The following is a 20,104-nucleotide window of genomic DNA, read 5'->3' as shown; positions in this document are numbered from 1 at the left end:
TAGGCTCATTCTTTATCACTGCCGTTTCATAATGTTGACACCTCTAGAACAGAGTTGTGTGTTTTTTACTCTGAGTAACTATGTATTATCCTATGTCTACAGAGGAGGAGAAGGGGAACAATTATTCTGTTGAAACGAGTAGTCGTCACTATCCAGTTACATACCGTACTGAAGGACATAATTTTTTATCACAGCCTTTCGATTATGTGGACACATTTCCATTTCAGTCCTTCAGCAGACACTCTTATCCACAGCGACTTACAGTGAGTACATTCTGGCTGTGTCACAACCGACCGGCCGTGGGAGTCCCATAGGGCGGCGCGCAATTGGCCCAGCATCGTCCGGGTTTGGCCGGTGTAGGCAGTCATTGTAAATAAGAATTTGTTCTTAACTGACTTGCCTAGTTAAAGGTTAAATTGTTTTTAAAAAAATCTTAAGCTAGCTAGGTGGGACGACCACATATCTCAGTCAGTGCTAGTAAGGGAGGGGGGTGCATTAGTTCCGAATGGTTCATTTTTAGAACTCAAACTATCAAACAGGAAGAGGAGACGTGGCCTATTATGCACCTAAGAGATGGGGTGGAAGGGGGAAATTCTATTAAAACTATTGAAAAGAGAATAGTAGCAGCAGCAGCAGCAGCAGTACTCTTCAACTTGCACTATCGGCCTACACACAAACTAACTGTGCCTCCTCTTGTCAGCTAAGTTCTTCACAAACAGAGTAGGCTCAACTAGCTATTACTGAGAAAAGCATTTCATCACATTCAGAGGGGACCTATACATAGTGTGGATTCTCACAGCAGGCTCCTCGGTCTCAGCCTAGTTATTATAATATAACCTTTTCCTCAGAGTGAAAATACTGTGAATTCCGGGCATATCCGAGTCAAAGCACTACTGCAGCAGAGCTGAGATATGGAAGAGAAACTGAACTGACTGCCCAAATTGAAACTAACTACACACAAAGAAACTTAGCGTGGGAAAAAAAAATATATATGTATGTATGTATGTATGTATGTATGTATGTATGTATGTATGTATGTATGTATGTGTGTGTGTGTGTGTGTGTGTGTGTGTGTGTGTGTGTGTGTGTGTGTGTGTGTGTGTGTGTGTGTGTATATTTTTTGGGACTGTTGCATCTACTCACTTCATTCAGAATACAGTAATGATTCCTGGTTTTAAACTTTCGTTCTGGTTATTTCATTCAGAATTCAGTCTTACATGGTTTGGGAGCCAAAAAGGAGCTCTCATAATAAACTCACACCAAAGAGCGAGAGAAAAGTTACAACAGGGATACTAGCTAGTGACGTTTCAAATACAAAAAATGGACAGCCAAACCCACGGCGACCCTAATGTTTGAACTCTAATGTCTCTCCCCTTCAAACACGTCACATCTCTAATAATAGTAGCTGGCCTCTAAACAGCAACCAAGGACATGCATGCTAGACATAGATAATAACTAAACAAGGACAACAACAGTATTTTGGCAGCAAGTGTTTTAAATTGTTATTAACGAGCCTACCTCAAAGATTAGATCTGGTTATGGCATAAGGCCTTACTGTTTTGTACTTTTATCAAGATGACAACATGCATAGAACAGGCCGACATTGTTCAGACCGCAAACCTCAGAGGCCATGTAGCATCTTCCCTTCCTGTTGTTGTGACTTAGCTGAGGACGAGATGCTGTGGGTAAAAAAAAAAAGGTGCCGTTTAAAATTCCTAGCATACATTCATCTTTTGACTTTTAAATTAAATGTTGTTATATAAGCGTTCAAATTGCAGACTAGTTTTAAACTGCTCTCGTATGACCTTACGCATGTCTGGTTTATTATGTCAATTGCTGATTGTTGTTTGTACGTATGTGTGTACAGTTGAAGTCGGAAGTTTACATACACCTTAGCCAAATACATTTAAACTCAGTTTTTCACAATTCCTGACAATTATTCATAGTAAAAATTCCCTGTCTTAAGTCAGTTAGGATCACCACTTTATTTAAAAGACTGAAATGTCAGAATAATAGTCGCGAGAATGATTTATTTCAGCTTTTATTTCTTTCATCACATTCCCAGTGGGTCAGAAGTTTATATACACTCAATTAGTATTTGGTAGCATTGTCTTTAAGTTGTTTAACTTGGGTCAAACGTTTCGGGTAGCCTTCCACAAGCTTCCCACAATAAGTTGGGTGAATTTTGTCCCATTCCTCCTGACGGAGCTGGTGTAACGGAGTCATGTTTGTAGGCATCCTTGCTCGCACACGCTTTTTCAGTTCTGCCCACAAATTCTCTATAGGATTGAGGTCAGGGCTTTGTGATGGCCACTCCAATACCTTGACTTTGTTGTCCTTAGGCCATTTTGCCACAACTTTGGAAGTATGCTTGGTGTCATTGTCCATTTGGAAGGCCCATTTGCGCCCAAGCTTTAACTTCCTGGCTGTTGTCTTGAGATGTTAGCTCAATATATCCACGTAATTTCCCCCCCTCATTATGCCATCTATTTTGTGAAGTGCACCAGTCCCTCCTGCAGGAAAGAACCCCCACAACATGATGCTGCCATCCCTGTGCTTCATGGTTGGGATGGTGTTCTTCGGCTTGCAAGCCTCCCCCTTTTTCCTCCAAACATAACGATGGTCATTATGGCCAAACAGTTCTATTTTTGTTTCATCAGACCAGAAGACATTTCTCCAAAAAGTAAGATTTTTGTCCCCATGTGCAGTTGCAAACCGTAGTCTGGCTTTTTTATGGCGGTTTTGGAGCAGTGGCTTCTTTCCTTGCTGAGTGGCCTTTCAGGTTACGTCGATAAAGGACTCGATTTACTGTGGATATAGATAATTTTGTAACCGTTTCCTCCAGCATCTTCACAAGGTCCTTTGCTGTTGTTCTGGGATTGATATGCAATTTTCGCACCAAAGTACATTCATTTCTAGGAGACAGAACACATCTCCTTCCTGAGCGGTATGACGGCTGCGTGGTCCCATGGTGTTTATACTTTCATACTATTGTTCGTACAGACGAACGTGGTACCTTCAGGCATTTGGAAATTTGTCTCAAGGATGAACCAGCCTTCTGGAGGTCTACAAAAATTTTTTCCCTGAGATCTTGGCTGATTTCTTTAGATTTTCCCATGATGTCAAGCAAAGAGGCACTGAGTTTGAAGGTAGGCCTTGAAATACATCCACAGGTACAACTCCAATTGACTCAAATGATGTCAATTAGCCTATCTATCTATCTGAAGCCATGACGCCATTTTCTGAAATATTCCAAACTGTTTAAAGGCACAGTCAACTTAATGTATGTAAACTTCTGACCCACTGGAATTGTGATACAGTGAATTATATGTGAAATAATCTGTCTGTAAACAATTGTTGGAAAAATTACTTGTGTCACACACAAAGTAGATGTCCTAACCGACTTGCCAAAACTATAGTTTGTTAACAAGAAATTTGTGGAGTGGTTGAAAAACGAGTTTTAATGACTCCAGCCTATGTGTATGTAAACTTCCGGCTTCAACTGTACATTTCTTCTGTGCCATTGTCACGTGTTTGTTTTTACCATGAGTGCTCAGGTTGAGTAAGATTTCCAATGTATTTACATGTCTCACATCACTGTCATAACCGAGCGATGAAGCCAAGAGCATAATGTAGACACATCTCACATACCACATCCACCCCCATCACCTTCTTTTCCCAGCTATATGCCAATAGTCAACACATAACATGTTCTGGTCTTTCTGCTCGCCAATGCACCTCAACTCATTCAGACCTAACTGTAATGATTCATTTCCACTTCGTAATGAAAATGATCTAGGAGGGGAAGTAAACGAAGGAAACAGTTTGCGAATGTAACTGTAGCTAGCTTCAAACAGCTGTACTTTATCTTTCATCTGAAGTGGGTAGAGGAGCATCATTAAAGCATAGAACAAAAGGTTATTGTTCTTTCCTCCGCCTGGGGAGATGAGGGTGTGTGTGTGCGCCCGTGTTTAAAGAGAGGGATGGCCACCTTCTCGTCTCTAGGACTTCTCTCTCACAGCAGCCAGATACCTACAGAAACCAGCCTTTTCTTTGAATATTAAATACAGACACGTTCAGGAATATGACATACGCGTTTGGACAAAAACAATGAGGGAAGGAACATCAAAAGGAATACTAGGCGTTGCTATTGGAAACAAGAAATGAAAACCAAATAAATGGTTAGGCTACCACACTCTCATGCTGAGGCAAGTCTGGAGGACAGAGTCAATTACTTTGGTGAAAACACAGGCGTGATCTAGAAAAATGCACGCACTTTGACAATGGTATGGGCATATAGGACCTCAACAGCCTCGGCCTACATCTTAATTGCACCCAAGCACTGGAACAAACATAACTACTTTGCTGTTGGCGAGATGTGAAGAGATCAGAGTGTGCTACTGCTTCTGTCCACACACCAGAGTGGGGCTCAACTCCGTTTAAATCCAGAAAGTAAACCACATTCCAAAATTACAGGTTGACACGGGAACAGGAACCCAGTGGGTCTTGCGGATCCCGTGGGTTTCCAGCAGGAATGGGAGTCAAGTTCTGGACAGGATTGACAGTCTATAGATACGGACAGAATAGGAATATTTATAAACAGAGTTAGAAATATGCAATGTGTGGAGCATTTAATTCAAAAGCCTACCGTTTTACTTAATAAAACCCCCCCCAAAAATAGTCATTTCCCCCCTTTCGTCGGGTCACTCAAGCGCCTCGTCCACATCACGAGTTAATCCAACTGGGTAAATAGAAGGGTTTACGGCATTGCCAAAATCTGGTAATGTGACTTATCATATGTGTGCACTGTGCAGGCAACTGTCTCCTGAGTGCTGAGCATCAGCCAAACGGAGCAGATTCTTAGCATTAGGGATACTCACTGCTCTTCTGCCAGTTTTGACTAGCAGAAGTGACCTTTCGTAGCAGGTTAGGAGAATTAATGTGGCAGGTTAGGAGAATTAGGTTAAGGTAAGGAAAAGGGTTAAAAAATAATTGTCCCTGATATGACTCGAACATATTTAGCTTCAACCAGGCCTGCCCTGAGAACAGTCTTGGTTTCCACTAATGCCAAGGGGGGACAGACAGACAGAAGGGCAGCTGACGTATGAAGTCATTTCGGGGCATAAAAATTATCAAGGGACAGGAGTGATTTTTATCGGGACAGGAACGTTCCGGGGTTATAGAATTGTTGCGGGGATGAGGACAGTATGAGATAGGAATACATTTTCACTCCAGTGTCAACCTCTATTGAAAAGCATTGAAGATAATTACAATGGGTATTTCAGTGTACTTCCTGAATTGAAATTAAATTAACCATAACCCTGCCATCCACCCCAAAACGTCTGGTTGGTCCGCCTCTCTCAAAGCGTCGATATAGGACTACGGTCGAATCTTACTATGTCGGCTCTGACACGACGGATGTGGCAGGGCTTGCAAGCTATCACTGATTACAGCGCGAAATCCAGCCGCGAGCCTACCAGTCGAGCTAAATGCCTTCTATGCTCATTTCAAGGCAAGCAACACTGAACCATGCATGAGAACACCAGCTATTCCAGAAGACTGTGATTTTGCTCTCCATGGCCGAAGTCAGTACAAAAGGGTAACATTTGCAAGGGCGCGGGGCCAGACGTAATACCAGGAAGTGTACTCAGAGCATGCGCTGACCATGTGGCAAGTGTCTTCACTCCATTTTCAACCTATCCCTGACCCGGTCTGAAATACCAACTTGTTTCAAGCAGACCAGCATATCATTTGTAAAATGGTTACCTGAAGAGGCCGCGTTCACTGAACATCCAGTCAGCCCATAAGTCACAATGTGAGAGGGTGGGCATGATGGTTGGACAGTGAGTAGCCTGCCACAGCTAGAGACAGCATATTTGAACAACTAAATAATAGAAAGTACACCACCAAGCAAGCAGCCCTGTCTTACCACATGCTCTGTCTTACCACATGCTCTGTGCTGGTTTTCGGTAATACCTGCACAGAATGGGCGCTATTTACTAACCCCACAGCCTCTGTAACCCGAAGGTCTACAAGTAACACAAAAACGCAACTAACAGTTTGCTTCACATACAAAACAAATATTAGCCAGCAAGGTTCTTGATCCAGGATTGGGATTCTCTGCAGTTACAACACAAAGCTTGACTTTGGAAGAAGCTAATCACTTAGCTAGACGGCTAACTAGCTACTAAATTAGCACATCTGCATAGCATTTAGCACATGTCTTGGGACTCGTCTGGCGTCGGTACAGCCGGTCTGGCAACTTCACACTAATATGACCCCTCTGTGGAAAGGTGAACGTCTCAAACACGTACATGTCAGTTTTGCTCTAGGACGCCCACAAGACTCGTCTGAAGGTCCCTCTGGAGCAGTTGAAAACATTTATAGTATATATGGAGACTGTTTAGTGACACAAATAACGAGTTAATAAGCAGCCAAATATAGCCCTATATTTATTTATTTATTTATTTATTTGTATATATATATTTATTTATTTATTTATTTGTGTATATATATATATATATATATATATATATTTATTTATTTATTTATTTATTTATTTATTTGTGTATATATATATATATATATATATATATATAGGGCTATATTTGGCTGGGCCAAATTGTGCGCCACCCTAGGCACTCCAAATCACGGCCGGCTGTGATACAGACTGGAATCGAACCAGGGTCTATAGTGACGCCTCTAGCACCAATGACATAACATTGATGCTGCAGCTATTTACGAAATGAGAAATTATTTTTATGCATCTATCAGGTTTCTTCAAAATCCTATTTTATGAGCAAAATAATGAGTCTAAAAGAGAAAGAAAACGCTTTGAAAAAAAACCCAAAGAAAAACAAGAGAAAAAGATTTACATGTTTAAAAGACTTTCCTGTTCCACTCTTCGCTCCATCCCAACTTTCTCTCTACAGCTCAGCGTTCAACACCACAGTGCCCTCCAAGCTCGTCAACTAGCTTGGGATCCTCGGACTGGATACCTCTCTCTGCAACTGGATCCTTGACTTCCTGACGGGCCGATGCCAGATGTTGAGAGTAGGCAAAAACACTTCCACGCTGACCCTCAAAAGGGGGGCCACCCCAGGGTGTGTGCACAGCCCCCTCATGTACTCCCCGTTTACCCATGACTCCAACATCAAGTTTGCTGACGACAACATTGGTAGGCCTGATCACCAACTGCAATGAAACAGTCTACAGGGAGGAGGTCAGAGAACTGGCGGTGTGGTGCCAGGACAACAACCTCTCTCTCAACTTCAGCAAGACCTAGGAGCTGATCGTGCACTACAGGAAAGGGGGTGGCACACTGGAGAGAGTCAAAAGCTTCAAGTTCCTCTGCCTCTACATCACTGAAACGATTTGGCCCCTCAGATCCTCAGGAACTTTTACAGCTGTAGCCAAGAGCGGATCCTGACTGGTTGTATAACAGTCTGGTATGTCAACTGCACCGCCCCTGACCGGAAGGCCCTACAGAGGGTGGTGCAGACGGCCCAAAAAAAAATCTCCTTTCTCTAGTTCTCACTTGCCCTTTTCCACCCTCTGCCCTGCCAGCAATGGTCACACCAGACTCTATTTTCAATCTCTCTCTCATTGCTCTGCTTGGCTTGGTTTCCACCACATACTGACTATTGTTCAAAGCTGCATGGCCTCTGGGTTCTGTTGAATGTTATTTTCCCTTTGACATTTATTCTTCAAATATTTGTCTTGTTTTTCTTTAATCCGGGCGTTGTCTCTGTTTTCTTGTCACCAAATCACTAAATCCAACCAGGTTTTGACTGAAATGTCATGTTTAGCAAACTTCCTGAGTTTTACTCTCCCGATGTCTCCATGGAGATAGCTATGTCATTGTAAAGGTTTTGAGTTAGACTTCTGTCACTCTTTGGGTTATACTTTCTTGGATATCCCCTAGCCTGGTCCCAGGTCTGTGCTGTCTTGCCAACTGTCTCTCCAAGGACTATTTGGCATAGGAGTTGGAAAAACAGCACAAATGCATCTGGGACCGAGCTAGATTTTTATTTAACTAGGCAAGTCGGTTAAGAACAAATTGTTATTTACAATGACGGCCTACCCCGGCCAAACCCTAACCCGGACGACGCTGGGCCAATGTTTTCCCCTTATCAACAGTACCTCATAATGTCCAAGCAAAGTATTTCTCTGTACTTTGCTTGGTTGATCCTTGATCCACACTAGTGTCCCTGTCCCTGCCGCTGAAAAACATCCCCACAGCATGATGCTGCCACCACCATGCTTCACCGTAGGGATGGTGCCAGGTTTCTTTCAGATGTGACACACAAAGAACACTCAGAGTTAAAAATCTTGGATTCATCAGACCAGAGAATCCTTTAGGTGCCTTTTGGCAAACTCCAAGCGGGCTGTCATGTGCCTTTTACTGAGGAGGGGCTTCAATCTGGCCACTCTACCATAAAGGCCTGATGGTGGAGTGCTGCAGAGATGGTTGTCCTTCTGGAAGGTTCTCCTATCTCCACAGAGGAACTCTGGAGCTCTGTCAGAGAGAGTGACCGTTGAGTTCTTGGTCACCTCCCTGAACAAGGCCCTTCAACCCTGATTGCTCGGTATTACCGAGCGGCCAGCTTTAGGAAGCGTCTTCGTGGTTCCAAACTCCCATTTAAGATTGATGGAGGCTACTGTGTTCTTGGGGAGCTTCAAAGCTGCAGAAATGTTTTGATACCCTTCCCCAGATCTGTTCCTTGACACAATCCTGTCTCGGCGCTCTAAGGACAATTCCTTCGGCCTCAGGGCTTGGTTTTTCCTCTGACATGCACTATCAACTGTGGGACCTTATATAGAAAGGTGTGTCCCTTTCTAAATCATGTCCAATTAATTGAATTTACCACAGGTGGACTCCAATCCAGTTGTAGAAACATCTCAAGGATGAGCAATGGAAAAAGGATGCACCTGAGCTCAATTCCTTTTTGATACGGTCTTGGCCATGTTCTGTTATAATCTCCACCCGGCACAGCCAGAAGAGGACTGGCCACCCCACATAGCCTGGTTCCTCTCTAGGTTTCTTCCTAGGTTTTAGCCTTTTCTAGGGAGTTTTTCCTAGCCACCGTGCTTCTACACCTGCATTGCTTGCTGTTTGGGGTTTTAGGCTGTTTGGGGTTTTAGGCACTTTGAGATATCAGCTGATGTATGAAGGGCTTTATAAATACATTTAATTTGAATTGAATTTCAAGTCTATTTTTAATACATTTTAAAAAATCCCCTAAACCTGTTTTCGCTCTGTCATTATGGGGTATTGTGTGTAGATTGAGGGGGGGGGGGGGGGGGGGGGTTTATTTAATCATTTTTAGAATGAGGCTGCAACGTAACAAAATGTGGAAAAAGGGAAGGGGTTGAATACTTACCTAATGCACTGTGTATACCCTGCATGCAGGACATCGGCTCATTGATTCAGATCATGAATAGCTGGAACTATTCAGTCATTAACAACAGTTCCAGAAGTTAACATATTGAATGACCACCTTACTGTCTCTGATAGGAGAGCTGAATAGAAATATATATTTTTAAGAGTAGTCCTAGAGCCTGTCTGCTACTCCAGCCTAAATGACTTTAGCAGAACCCAGGCTGTCCCAAATGGCACCTTATTCCCCCTACGTAGTGCACTACTATTGACAAGAGCAGTGTACTTTTTAGAGAGTAGGGTGCCATTTGGGGGAGACACAGAGTTTGGCTTTGTAGACCTTTTCCCTGGCAATGGGATTTTATGGTCTTCATTACTTGTGGCTCTATCCTGATCCTGAATTCCAGCCTGTTGAATTAGTCCAATTTCTCTCTCCATTGTATTTTATCAGTCCCATGGTGCTGCCTTGGTTACCACGCTGTAGAAATGTCAGAGGTTACTTGAGGTTACCGTGGTCAGTTTGTGGACTGGCTGCACTCTGTGTCTGAATCTCAAATAGCATCCTATTCCCTACTCAGTACACTACTTTTGACCAAAGCCCTGTGCCTTCAGAAAGAATTCACACCCCTTGACTTTTTCTACTTTTCATTTTTTTTGTGTGTCAGTGATCTACACAAAATTCTCATGTCAAAGTGGGGAAAAAACTCAAATGAAACACTATCTAGATTTTTTTTTTGTTCTAAGCATTCTCCCCTGAGTTAATACATGTTAGAATCACCTTTGGCAGTGAGTCTTTCTGGGGGTCTTAAGAGCTTTCCACTTCTGGATTATGCAATATTTGGCAATTTATTCTTTAAAAAAAAATCTTAATTCTGTAAAATTGATTATTCAATGTATTATTTTCTTCTATGTACCTATCTATCAATAGGGGTCCTTCTTTGTGAGGCATTGGAAAAACTCCCTGGTCTTTTGTTTGAATCAGTGTTTGAAATTCACTGCTCGGGGTACCTTACACACAGAATTATCTGTGAGGTACACCAATGAGGTAGTCATTCAAATATCATTCTAAACACTATTATTGCACACACAGTCACTCAGTCAATCAATCAAAATGATTTATAAATCCCTTCTTACATCAGCTGATATCTCAAAGTGCTATACAGAAACCCAGCCTAAAACCCCAAACAGCAAGCAATGCAGGTGTAGAAGCACGGTGGCTAGGAAAAACTCCCTAGAAAGGCCAAAACCTAGGAAGAAACCTAGAGAGGAACCAGGCTATGAGGGGTGGCCAGTCCTCTTCTGGCTGTGCTGGGTGGAGATTATAACAGAACATGGCCAAGATGTTCAAATGTTCAATATCTGTGAATTCTGAAAAGCTATCCAAGGATTGTTCCATAGTGCAACAGGAGCCTCTCCTAACTGTTGACAGTGACATGTCTGAACGGTAGTGGCTGAGGAAGGAGAGAGGGGTCCTCTGTATAGAGCATGCTGGATGTAGGAACACCAACCAGTCTCTCTTTGATAGATCAGAGTACCTCAAGCATGACCAAGGCTACAACATACTCATGAATGTCCCCCCCCCCCTCTCGCTCTGTTGCTCTCGCTCTGTTTTTCACTCTCTGTTTCTCTCCCCCCCTCTCTCCCCCCCCCTCTCTCTCTTTCTCTCCCCCCCCCTCTCTCTCTCTCTTTCTCTCTTTCTCTCTTTCTCTCTTTCTCTCTCTCTTTCTCTCTCTTTCTCTCTCTTTCTCTCTCTCTCTCTCTCTCTCTCTTTTTCTCTCTTTTTCTCTCTTTTTCTCTCTTTCTCTCTCTTTCTCTCTCTCTCTTTCTCTCTTTCTCTCTCTGCAGGCTGCCAATGGCTACATCCTCCTGTTTGACGTGGTGGGAGGAGGAGAGGACAAGTATCTTTATGAACCCGTCTATTCCAAGTGAGTACATAAATATGTATTTATTGTCCTCCACCCACTCGCTTTCTTCAGGGTCAAAGGTTGAAAATCAAAATAGAATAACCAAGGTCAACTGCAGCAGGTCAGGAACCTGCTGTGGGAGGCAGGGACTAAATGTTAAAATAATGAAGTTCTACAATGCTCACTCATAGATGTCAGTTGTTGAACTGCAAAGGTGGTAGTATTCATTCATTCACTCACAGCATAGACAAACCCCCACTGTAGATCCTGTCTACATGCTATGATAATTAGTGTACCAGTCAGGAGGCCTGAGGGATAGGTTGTACTGTAGTTTAGGACATCATTGCATGTTGAATGCCTTGGCAAATGTCTGGACTAATTCCATGAACAGTGAATGCTGTGGATGACTGACTGTACAGCACAGTGTGTTCTTCGCCAGTCTTGGGCCGGGCCCTCCCACTGTTATAGCAGGGCTGCGTGGGTGAATGGATGTTTGGGTGCGTGTGTCTACACAGTGGAAGAGAGGCTTTTCAGCCGGCCATGTCTCTCTGCTCTCTGACAGAACTCAGATCTCCACAGCGAGCCCAGTCAATGAATCACATTTATTTATGAAGCCCATTTCGCATCAACAGCTGGATGCGAGGTGTGTTACCTTACATGCAGTCATTTTCAGTTCTGCAGTCACAGAACCAAAGGGCTTCTCTCAGCCTCTGAGACTCTGGTCTTTTTTTGGCCACAGGCCTTCAGTTAGCCTGTATATGTGGTTCATATTAGACCTAGACCACTATCTCACATGCACATAAACCAATACAGCCATGAAGTACAGTAGAATATTTATGAAGTAGAGTAATTATGACGTAGCTGAGATTTTGGCCAAACAAGCCATACAGAGGAGGCTTAACTGTGGAGGGAGGTTTAACTCCCTCAGGCTGATCAGGGTGATACCAGCAGAACAGCGTCACTCAGCCTTTATGAAAGATTGTGTGTGTGTGTGTGTGTGTGTGTGTGTGTGTGTGTGTGTGTGTGTGTGTGTGTGTGAGAGAGAGTTCCAATGAGGACATGCCTGTACACACACACAGACCCACCTACTCCCCCTCACAAAACCACTGTTCCACTCTGTGCTACCAGTCACCACATCAAAGCATTGTCAGGGAATCTGGACCAAGTCTGGACTTGATGAGGAAGGAGGCAGATGTACTAAACACAGGCATCACTGTGCCGGCTGCGGTTTGGCCTCGTTCGTGCCTAGATCCTGTAGTGCTATTGTTTGACTAACCCAGCCTTTTCCCCCTGTTGATTTTAGACTTGATAAGGTAGAGTGAATTGGATAAATCAGATCCATGAACCTTATGTGCCCTCATTACCTCTGCCACATACACGTCCTCATTGTGTGTGTGTTTACAGAGGGAGGCGTGGTGTTAAGGTCACCCCAGGTTATAAAGAGGAGCAGTGTGCCCCCGCTCTCAGCCTGGAGATGAAGAGACCCATAGACCTGGAGGCTCCCATTACCAGGTACCTGTCTCTCTCTCGCTCTCGCACATACATACATACATACATACATACATACATACATACATACATACATACATACACACCTACCTACACACCTACCTACACACATAAATGCGTGCACATACACATCTACACACAACTCACACTCAAACACCAACTGGACACTGAAGTGTGTTTAGTTTAAAAGTTAACACTGGTGTAGTTGTTGGCCATTATAAGTCTAGTTAGTTTTCCCATTCTGGACTGGTGCTTGGTACTTACTTCAGCCACTGTGTACATTTCTGTGCTGAATAGATTTCCTACTTTTCTTCCCAAACCAATTTGTGTCTTCTGCAAATGATATAACAACATGGGTTCGGCTTTGCACATTCCTCGTCTAGTCCCTGTGGACTACAGTAGGACATTTTAAGGTTTTATTGCTCTTCGCTTTTCCTGTGTGTGTGTCCTTCCAGTAGCCTGACTTCCGGGCTGCTTGCCTGGGGTGAATTGAGGAGAGAAGCTAAGCCCCAGTATTGTCCTGTTGGATTCGAAAGCCTTATTCTCCAGTATTTCTGGCCTATTCTCCTCTGGAGAGATGAAGTGTTCTGGCCAGACCACATTCAGATTACTGAATGTGGTCTGGCCAGAACACTTCATCTCTGAGACTGGGCTACAGGGTACTCCTCAGTACTCACACACCATCTGAGTACACTGCACATTCCATCCTGGTCCCTCTGCAGCTCCCCAGGAGGAACACTCGTGTCTCTCGCTCTCGCTCTCGCTCTCTCTCTCAAGCTCTCTCGCTCGCGCTCTCTCTCTATATTTTCATCCTCCTCCTTTTATCCGTTCTTCTTTCATTCAACTTCTTAAACTTTGTCACAAAACTCTCTTTATTTTCTACTCATTTATTGTCACCCTCTCCGTCCTAATTTATTGTCCGCTTTGTTTCTCTCTTTCTCCTTGTCCTCTTTTCTGTCCCTTCAGCATGCAGTCTCTTCAGGAGGATCTATTGGTGTCTACTGCTGATGGCTACCTCCACATCCTCCACTGGGATGGAGTCAGCAACGGCAGGAAGGCCATCAGTCTCTGTAGTGTCCCTTTCTCCCTGGACCTACAGTCTGCCAGAGGTCAGTCCCAATCACTATAGCATCCTCTCCCCACCTCACCTACAGTCTGCCAGAGGTCAGTCCCAATCACTATAGCATCCTCTCCCCACCTCACCTACAGTCTGCCAGAGGTCAGTCCCAATCACTATAGCATCCTCTCCCCACCTCACCTACAGTCTGCCAGAGGTCAGTCCCAATCACTATACCATCCTCTCCCCACCTCACCTACAGTCTGCCCTTAGCCCTACCAGTCCCTGTAAGCTCCACCATATCCAGCCATGTTTACATCTATCCATGTGTTTTAGATAAACCCTCCCCGGTGTGGTTTAGGCACTGTCAGACCCCCCCCCCCCCCCCCCCCCACCCCCCCCCCCTTGTGGTTTAGGCACCGTCAGCCCCCCCCCCCGTTGTGGTTTAGGCACTGTCAGACCCCCTCGTTGTGGTTTAGACGCTGTCAGACCCCCCCGTTGTGGTTTAGGCACTGTCAGACCCCCCCGTTGTGGTTTAGACACTGTCAGCCCCCCCGTTGTGGTTTAGACACTGTCAGACCCCCTCGTTGTGGTTTAGACACTGTCAGACCCCTCGTTGTGGTTTAGGCACTGTCAGACCCCCTCGTTGTGGTTTAGACACTGTCAGACCCCCCCCCCCCCCCCCCCCCCCCGTTGTGGTTTAGGCACTGTCAGACCCTCCCGTTGTGGTTTAGACATTGTCAGACCCCCCCCCCCCCGTTGTGGTTTAGACACTGCCAGACCCCCCCCGTTGTGGTTTAGACACTGTCAGACCCCCTCGTTGTGGTTTAGGCACTGTCAGCCCCCTCGTTGTGGTTTAGACACTGTCAGACCCCCTCGTTGTGGTTTAGGCACTGTCAGACCCTCCCGTTGTGGTTTAGACATTGTCAGACCCCCCCCCCCCCGTTGTGGTTTAGACACTGCCAGACCCCCCCCGTTGTGGTTTAGATACTGTCAGACCCCCTCGTTGTGGTTTAGGCACTGTCAGCCCCCTCGTTGTGGTTTAGACACTGTCAGACCCCCTCGTTGTGGTTTAGGCACTGTCAGACCCCCCCGTTGTGTTTTAGACACTGTCCGACCCCCTCGTTGTGGTTTAGACACTGTCAGACCCCCTCGTTGTGGTTTAGACACTGTCAGACCCCCCCGTTGTGGTTTAGGCACTGTCAGACCCCCTCGTTGTGGTTTGTGTGTTCTAAGTCTGGGTTTGTTTATGTGTGTGTCTCTGCAGGTGGTCTGTGTCTGGACCTGAAGGGGGTGTACATCAGAGACATGACCTACTGTGTGACACTGGATGGCTTTGCTGTGGTGCTTGATGATGGCAGGCTGGGGTTCATCACTCCTCTAGCCAACAGGATCACTGCAGATGTAAGAACTGTGGGAGGTGTGTGTGTGTGTGTGTGTGTGTGCTTTGCTGTAGTGCACAATACAGCAGAGTTTTGTGAATCATGTTATTAAACAATGAAGCATAACTGCTGTGTGGTGTGCTGTGTGCTGTGGTGTGCTGTGGTGTGCTGTGTGGTGTGCTGTGTGGTGTGCTGTGTGGTGTGCTGTGTGGTGTGCTGTGTGAGGTGCTGTGTGAGGTGCTGTGTGAGGTGCTGTGTGAGGTGCTGTGTGAGGTGCTGTGTGAGGTGCTGTGTGAGGTGCTGTGTGAGGTGCTGTGTGAGGTGCTGTGAGGTGCTGTGTGAGGTGCTGTGTGAGGTGCTGTGTGAGGTGCTGTGTGAGGTGCTGTGTGAGGTGCTGTGTGAGGTGCTGTGTGAGGTGCTGTGTGAGGTGCTGTGTGAGGTGGTGTGCTGTGTGAGGTGGTGTGCTGTGTGAGGTGGTGTGCTGTGTGAGGTGGTGTGCTGTGTGAGGTGGTGTGCTGTGTGGTGTGCTGTGTGGTGTGCTGTGTGAGGTGCTGTGTGAGGTGCTGTGTGAGGTGCTGTGTGAGGTGCTGTGTGAGGTGCTGTGTGAGGTGCTGTGTGAGGTGCTGTGTGAGGTGCTGTGTGATGTGCTGTGTGATGTGATGTGATGTGTGTGGGAAAGAGAAAGAAAGTGAAAGGCAGAGGTGTGTCAGTGGAAAAGCAGTGATCTGACTGTCCTCTTTTACAGCAGCTGCAGGGCGTCTGGGCAGCAGATGTAACAGACGGCACGTGTGTGGCTGTCAACAATAAGTACAGACTGGTGACCTTTGGCTGTGCCAGGTACGTGTGTGGCTGTCAACAACAAGTACAGACTGGTGACCTTTGGCTGTGCCAGGTACGTGTGTGGCTGTCAACAATAAGTACAGACTGGTGACCTTTGGCTGTGCCAGGTACGTGTGTGGCTGTCAACAATAAGTACAGACTGGTGACCTTTGGCTGTGCCAGGTACGTGTGTGGCTGTCAACAACAAGTACAGACTGGTGACCATTGGCTGTGCCAGGTACGTGTGTGGCTGTCAACAACAAGTACAGACTGGTGACCTTTGGCTGTGCCAGGTACGTGTGTGGCTGTCAACAACAAGTACAGACTGGTGACCTTTGGCTGTGCCAGGTACGTGTGTGTATCTTTTGTGTGATTGGTGTGTGCTTGACAAGAGGTCCTCAAGGATTGTACAATCTGCCAGTTTGGGATGACTGTCTGGACTATTTTTAATCTCTCACACATTGACACCTGGCTGGCTGGTTGGCTGTCTGGCTGGTTGACTGTCTGGCTGGTTGGCTGTCTGGCTGGTTGGCTGTCTGGCTGGTTGGCTGTCTGGCTGGTTGGCTGTCTGGCTGGTTGGCTGTCTGGCTGGCAGGTTGGTTGGCTGTCTGGCTGGTTGTCTGTCTGGCTGTCTGGTTGGCTGGTTGGTTGGCTGTCTGGCTGGTTGGTTGGCTGTCTGGCTGGTTGGTTGGCTGTCTGGCTGGTTGGCTGGCTGTCTGTCTGTCTGGTTGGTTGGTTGGTTGGCTGTCTGGTTGGTTGGCTGTCTGGTTGGTTGGCTGTCTGGCTGGTTGGCTGTCTGGCTGGTTGACTGGCTGGTTGACTGGCTGGTTGACTAGCTGGCTGGTTGACTGGTTGGCTGTCTGGCTGGTTGACTGGCTGGCTGGCTGGCTGGCTGGCTGGCTGGTTGACTGGCTGGCTGGTTGACTGAACAGTGTGACTCTGGATCTCTTGATTGTGTAATTAACATTCCACTAATACAGATAGGAAGGGTTTATAGAGGCCTGTGGTGATACTGTCAGCAGGATGCGTGTGCTGCTACAGAGTATTGCTGAGGTCAGCAGGAGACCGAGAGAACCTGAGTGACAGACAGTAGATGGCAGTGATTTGAATCTCCAACCTTTCATCTAAATATTTATTGAATCCTCACGTTGCCTTATTTCAGCAGTTGTTTGTCAGTCAGGAAATGTAGGCTAATTGTATTGAATGATGTATTGAATCCACTGACCGTGTTTCTGTCTGTGTTCCAGTGGCTCAGTGTTGGTGTACAGTATCGATACCACTACAGGGTCCATGCAGCTCTCCCACAAGCTGGAGCTCACTCCTAAACACTACCCCGGTAAGTACAACCCCCTAAACACACTGCCCCGGTACGTACAACCCCCTAAACACACTGCCCCGGTACGTACAACCCCCTAAACACACTGCCCCGGTACGTACAACCCCCTAAACACACTGCCCCGGTACGTACAACCCCCTAAACACACTGCCCCGGTACGTACAACCCCCTAAACACACTGCCCCGGTACGTACAACCCCCTAAACACACTGCCCCGGTACGTACAACCCCCTAAACACACTGCCCCGGTACGTACAACCCCCTAAACACACTGCCCCGGTACGTACAACCCCCTAAACACACTACCCCGGTACGTACAACCCCCTAAACACACTGCCCCGGTAGGGTACAACCCCCTAAAACACACTGCCCCGGTAGGGTACAACCCCCTAAACACACTGCCCCGGTACGTACAACCCCCTAAACACACTACCCCGGTACGTACAACCCCCTAAACACACTGCCCCGGTACGTACAACCCCCTAAACACACTGCCCCGGTACGTACAACCCCCTAAACACACTGCCCCGGTACGTACAACCCCCTAAACACACTGCCCCGGTACGTACAACCCCCTAAACACACTGCCCCGGTACGTACAACCCCCTAAACACACTGCCCCGGTACGTACAACCCCCCTAAACACACTGCCCCGGTAGGGAACAACCCCCTTAACACACTACCCCGGTACGTACAACTCCCTAAACACACTGCCCCGGTAGGGAACAACCCCCTAAACACACTGCCCCGGTACGTACAACCCCCTAAACACACTACCCCGGTACGTACAACCCCCTAAACACACTACCCCGGTACGTACAACCCCCTAAACACACTGCCCCGGTAGGGTACAACCCCCTAAACACACTGCCCCGGTAGGGTACAACCCCCTAAACACACTGCCCCGGTACGTACAACCCCCTAAACACACTACCCCGGTACGTACAACCCCCTAAACACACTGCCCCGGTACTTACAACCCCCTAAACACACTGCCCCGGTAGGGAACAACCCCCTTAACACACTACCCCGGTACGTACAACTCCCTAAACACACTGCCCCGGTAGGGAACAACCCCCTAAACACACTACCCCGGTACGTACAACCCCCTAAACACACTGCCCCGGTAGGGAACAACCCCCGAAACACACTACCCCGGTACGTACAACTCCCTAAACACACTGCCCCGGTAGGGAACAACCCCCTAAACACACTACCCCGGTACGTACAACCCCCTAAACACACTGCCCCGGTAGGGAACAACCCCCGAAACACATCTACCCTGGTACCACCTGACACATGTACCTTTTATACAAACTTTTATACTACTCTCTAGTCTCACATAGTTTTTATTGTAAATAGTGGTTATGTTTTGGTTTCGACTGGCAAGTGCAAGTGGTGTTTAGTCCGTTGATTACATGTTATGGTATGTGTCTGCCCCCTCGTGGAAGTGAATGGTATAAAATGAGAGTACTGTGTGAAATCCTATTGACCTATCATAAACCAGAGCTCTGTTTTCATCATGGGAGATCCTGCAACCTATCTCTGTCAACAAGTGGTGAAACAAGCTGTGTAGTCTCATCCCTCTTTCATGCTGTCTAGAACTGTTGCTGTAAAGTTTGGCTGGAAAAAAACATGACAATAGTTCCAGGAACAGTTATGTTTTGGTTTAAAAGGATATTTAACAAACCATCCATGTTACAGAAAATATTATTGTCTGACCTGTCGTCCGTTCCTCCTCCTCAGACGTGTGTAACAAGACAGGCGCGGTGAAGCTGATCCGCTGGTCCCCCGACTACAGTGTTGCCATGGTGACCTGGGAGTGCGGTGGACTGTCTCTGTGGAGTGTGTTCGGAGCCCACCTCATCTGTACCCTGGGGGAGGACTTTGCGTGAGTGATGATCACAATTACCTCTGCAGTTCAGTCAGCTGCACAGTTCTAGATGGATATAGATGCATCTATTTGCCTTCGAAAGGGAATTTTTCTCCCAGATATATAAAAGCTTTGGTAATGTAGAAAGCAGATGTACACAGTGCATTCAGAAAGTAAACATTTCTGCAGCATTGAAAGTCCCCAAGGACAGTGGCCTCCATCATTGTTAACTGGAAGAAGTTTGGAACCACCAAGACTCCTCCTAGAGCTGGCAACCTGGCCAAACTGAGCAATCGGGGGAGAAGGGCCTTGGTCAGGGAGGTGACCAAGAACCAGATGGTCACTCTGACAGAGCTAAAGAGTTCCTCTGTGGAGATGGGGGAACTTTCCAGAAGGACAACTATCTCTGCAGCACTCCACCAATCAGGCCTTTATGGTAGTGGCCAGACAGAAGCCACTCCTCAGTAAAAGTCACCTAAAGATTCTCAGACCATGAGAACCAGGATTCTCTTCAAAGATTGAACTCTTTGACCTGAATGCAAAGCTTCACGTCTGGAGGAAGCCAGGCACCGCTCATCACCTGGCCAATACCATCCCTACGGTGAAGCATGGTGGTGGCAGCATTATGCTGTGGGGATGTTTTTCAGCAGCAGGAACTGGGAGACTAGTCAGAATCAAGGGAAAGATCAACTGAGCAAAGTACAGAGAGATCCATGATGAAAACCTGCTCCAGAGCACTCAGGACCTCGGACTGGGGCCAAGGTTCATCTTCCAACAGGACAAAAGCTGTGCAGCGACACTCCCCGTCCAACCTGACAGAGCTTGAGAGGATCTGCAGAGAAGAA

At 46.5% G+C, this 20,104-nt stretch overlaps 1 protein-coding gene across 5 annotated transcripts in view; it reads left to right on the top strand.

Annotated features, from left to right (window-relative positions):
• LOC109892333 (RAB6A-GEF complex partner protein 1) overlaps positions 1-20,104 on the top strand; it is a 99,662-nt gene that overhangs the window by 47,655 nt on the left and 31,903 nt on the right. For 2 of the 5 annotated variants that reach the window (XR_004210184.1, XM_031826206.1), the window contains exons 3-9: positions 11,225-11,304; positions 12,688-12,795; positions 13,759-13,901; positions 15,117-15,253; positions 15,977-16,068; positions 17,298-17,386; positions 19,133-19,277. Coding sequence is in view for 4 of the 5 variants with exons in the window: in XM_031826206.1 (XP_031682066.1) it covers positions 11,225-11,304; positions 12,688-12,795; positions 13,759-13,901; positions 15,117-15,253; positions 15,977-16,068; positions 17,298-17,386; positions 19,133-19,277 (794 nt within the window). In the remaining variant the exon portion in view is untranslated. Of the gene's footprint in view, positions 1-11,224; positions 11,305-12,687; positions 12,796-13,758; positions 13,902-15,116; positions 15,254-15,976; positions 16,069-16,127; positions 16,234-16,254; positions 16,399-17,297; positions 17,387-19,132; positions 19,278-20,104 lie in introns of those variants that run through there. The other 3 variants (XM_031826207.1, XM_031826208.1, XM_031826209.1) reach the window with 3 other exon arrangements.

This window comes from Oncorhynchus kisutch, linkage group LG6 (genome assembly GCF_002021735.2).
Source record: "Oncorhynchus kisutch isolate 150728-3 linkage group LG6, Okis_V2, whole genome shotgun sequence".
Classification (NCBI taxonomy): domain Eukaryota; kingdom Metazoa; phylum Chordata; class Actinopteri; order Salmoniformes; family Salmonidae; genus Oncorhynchus; species Oncorhynchus kisutch.
Note: the sequence above shows the minus strand (reverse complement) of the source record. Positions and strands in the feature narration are given on the sequence as shown.